The sequence below is a fragment of the Austrofundulus limnaeus genome, unplaced genomic scaffold, assembly GCF_001266775.1.
Source record: "Austrofundulus limnaeus strain Quisiro unplaced genomic scaffold, Austrofundulus_limnaeus-1.0 Scaffold496, whole genome shotgun sequence".
In the NCBI taxonomy this organism is placed as follows: Eukaryota; Metazoa; Chordata; class Actinopteri; order Cyprinodontiformes; family Rivulidae; genus Austrofundulus; species Austrofundulus limnaeus.
In genome coordinates this window covers 356658-359513 of record NW_013952898.1, presented here as the reverse complement: position 1 = coordinate 359513, position 2856 = coordinate 356658, and the positions used below count along the sequence as shown (strand labels likewise).

At 35.6% G+C, this 2856-nt stretch overlaps 2 protein-coding genes across 4 annotated transcripts in view; one reads left to right on the top strand and one right to left on the bottom strand.

Annotated features, from left to right (window-relative positions):
* dbr1 (debranching RNA lariats 1) overlaps positions 1 to 1501 on the bottom strand; it is a 22276-nt gene extending 20775 nt beyond the window's left edge. The window contains exon 1 of one of the 2 annotated variants that reach the window (XM_014025744.1): positions 1433 to 1501. The gene's annotated coding sequence lies outside the window, so the exon portion shown is untranslated. Of the gene's footprint in view, positions 1 to 1050; positions 1164 to 1432 lie in introns of those variants that run through there. The other variant, XM_014025743.1, reaches the window with a different exon arrangement.
* A 27-nt stretch (positions 1502 to 1528) lies between these two features.
* armc8 (armadillo repeat containing 8) overlaps positions 1529 to 2856 on the top strand; it is a 46964-nt gene continuing 45636 nt past the window's right edge. The window contains exon 1 of one of the 2 annotated variants that reach the window (XM_014025741.1): positions 1529 to 1701. In XM_014025741.1, the coding sequence (XP_013881195.1) occupies positions 1657 to 1701 (45 nt within the window). In that variant the 5' untranslated portion in view covers positions 1529 to 1656. The remainder of the gene's footprint in view (positions 1702 to 2856) is intronic. The other variant, XM_014025742.1, reaches the window with a different exon arrangement.

Genomic DNA, 2856 nt, shown 5'->3' with positions numbered 1-2856 from the left:
TATTTTATCTGCCCTTGTTCCAAATTTGATAAAGATTTGAAACGTCGAAGTTTGTTTTTTTATTAATCTGGAACAGCACTTGTTGCAGTGTGTCGACGCTCGTCTTCATCATCTGACACATTTAACACGCTGTCATTGGTCGAGGAGCTTTGATTACAAAACATGTCCACATGGTTTTTAAATTGTTTTAATTTCCTTACTTTGACACGTTAAGTTGGTTTGATGCTACAGTTTGCCTTGTAATATTATTTTATTCCTTTTCTACTACTTTTGAATTGGTTATTATTAAGTTTTATTAGTTTTTAGGGTACAAGATGCTTCCTACAAAAACAGAATGTGAATCGTTTCCTATAATTTCATGGCGATGTCTTGAACACTGAGGAAGTTATGAACAAAAATAAAAAACAATTAGTTCTGCTGTGAACTGCAGCAAGAAAACATGAGCTGATTTCACCTGAACAAACATCAATAACTTAGATAATCACATGATGTTGGTGATATTTTACAGGGTTTAAAATGTTCTTTAGGAATCTGCTGTCAGATTTAATATTGGTGTAGGATAAAACATGTATCCACATCCCTACACCATACCAGAGACACACACTGGGACAGAAAGTCTTGAGTTAAGGAGCAGAGGGACAATATTATGAACCTAAGAGAAAGAGCACAAGCAAATATGACCCCCACAAGTCATTAATAACACAATAAATATGATTCAAACTACTATTTAAAGGCAGTGAGTGGCGTTCATTAAAAACAATACAAATTATATTCATCAAATCATAACATAAAATGATCAGATTTCAGTCTTATTTACTGAAAGTAATTTAACGATGAAAACATTAATTTTCCAATAAATATAAGTATTTAACATCTTTACCATACAATCATCAAAAATAATGACATACGTGTGTTATTTTATTTGTTTTTTCGCAGTTATAATTGTGAACATTTTGCTAACACACGACGGGACAGCTAGCACGATGCAACGTGGTAAAACAACTAAAAAGACGAAATTAACCAACAAACAACACAAAAAGTATTACTTACATGAGTCAGTGACTAACAGAAGAGCTGATTTGTCCTTGTTTATTTTTTATAAAGTTAAAGTCTTCTAAAACACGTTTTTTTGTTGATTTTAGTTTTTGGTTCTGTAGCGATGGAACACATTTCCTTACTTGGTATGCGCATGCGCAACATATCTTATATACGTGGTTTTGTACAGGGCAGCACATTCGATTATTATTATTTTTTTTATAAAAAGAGGAAAACTATATTACAGAAAAAAATCTATATATAAAAATCACACATATATATTTACTTTTGTATTATTCAACATAATAATAATTTAAGTTGTAAAAAAGGGAATGAAAAAGTGTCGAATCTTGTTGAATATTGTCACACAAACGTCACGCTCATAAACAACATTTACCTGAGTAAAAACCTGTCAGTCAGACAGCTCTGTAACTTCTTCTGAGTTTTGTCCCGTCTTAACGCTGCTGTTTACAGCTGAGCCAGCAGAGGACTAACACTGCGCGCTGTCTTTATGCACACTGCGCTGCTGCTGCTGTTTTAGAGGCCGCTCGCAGCTGCTCTGGAGGGCGGAGTGTCCCTGAGGTCCTGCGCCTGCCGGGGCGCCCGTTCGGAGGGACAGAGATGGCGTGCTTGTTGGAGGCCCCTCTCCGCATCAGTGTGCTGTCAGTGAGTATCGGTCTCATTATCAGATCAAATGCCAGCTGTTCTTTTAGAAAGACCCATCTAACATGAACTGGTCAGTATAATTTGAGCAGTAATATATGTAGGGGCTGTAAAACTGGGTCAGCTCAACAGCTTGTTAGCATGTAGCGGTCCAGCTTTAGCTGCCTTAGCCGGGCGGCCACCTGGAGCAGAGGACATGCATTCAGATTATATTTATTTAATTTAAACATTTGTCATCGTCATTTGAACCAGTGCATTACCTACTAACACCAACATTAAGCTTATCTTAAGATGTAAATAAAATTAGCAGCATTCGTTTAGCTAATGTAGCTTCACCWGTCTGCAGGAGTGTTATGGTAGGGTTCATTCTTATTTCTGGGGTCTTCACATGAACAGAGTTATGAACACAGTGGGCTTCAGCTTTGTAATGAGACGTGTAAATTATCAGATGTATAAAATAAACAGACTTCCATCCTAATGTTGTCAACAGTTCATCATGGTGCAGAAGCTGTGCAACAACTTATTGTTTTAATAAATGACACAGATAAAGCTGGGCGGTATGACCTCACATTCATATCACGGTATAAATTGAATCCCTTCATGGTAACGGTATATATCGCGGTATAAAATTATCATAAAAAGTAGAGATAATGTGATATTTAGAGGATTTTTTTGCAGAAAACTGATCTTAATCAAACCCACAGGGTTCAACAAGATTTTTTTTCTTTACCTGCCCAACATGAAAAGTTACCTGCCCAAAGCAAAAATGTTCAAATTTTGATAAAATATAAGTAAAACGTGTAGTGTATTTGTACTACAAAACTACTAACATGGTTATACAGAGGTATATAATATATGACATGTGATTAAACAGGTGCAAACACTGCAGACTGAGTCACTCAGTCAATTGTTTTATCAAGAACATCTTCAATAAATGTTTTTAGGCCTTTCCAGTGTTTCCTGTATTTGTCTTGGGAGGGCTGCTTATAAAAACAGAATGATCAACAGCAGCAGCTATGTTTTTAGATACTATTTACAGAACATGAAAAAGTCTGCAATTTGCATTAGTTGAAGCTTATTTAGCCTATCTCATATCTAAAGATATATTTAAGATATCTTGAACGGAGTCTCCCTACAACTTAATGATAAATCTGATGT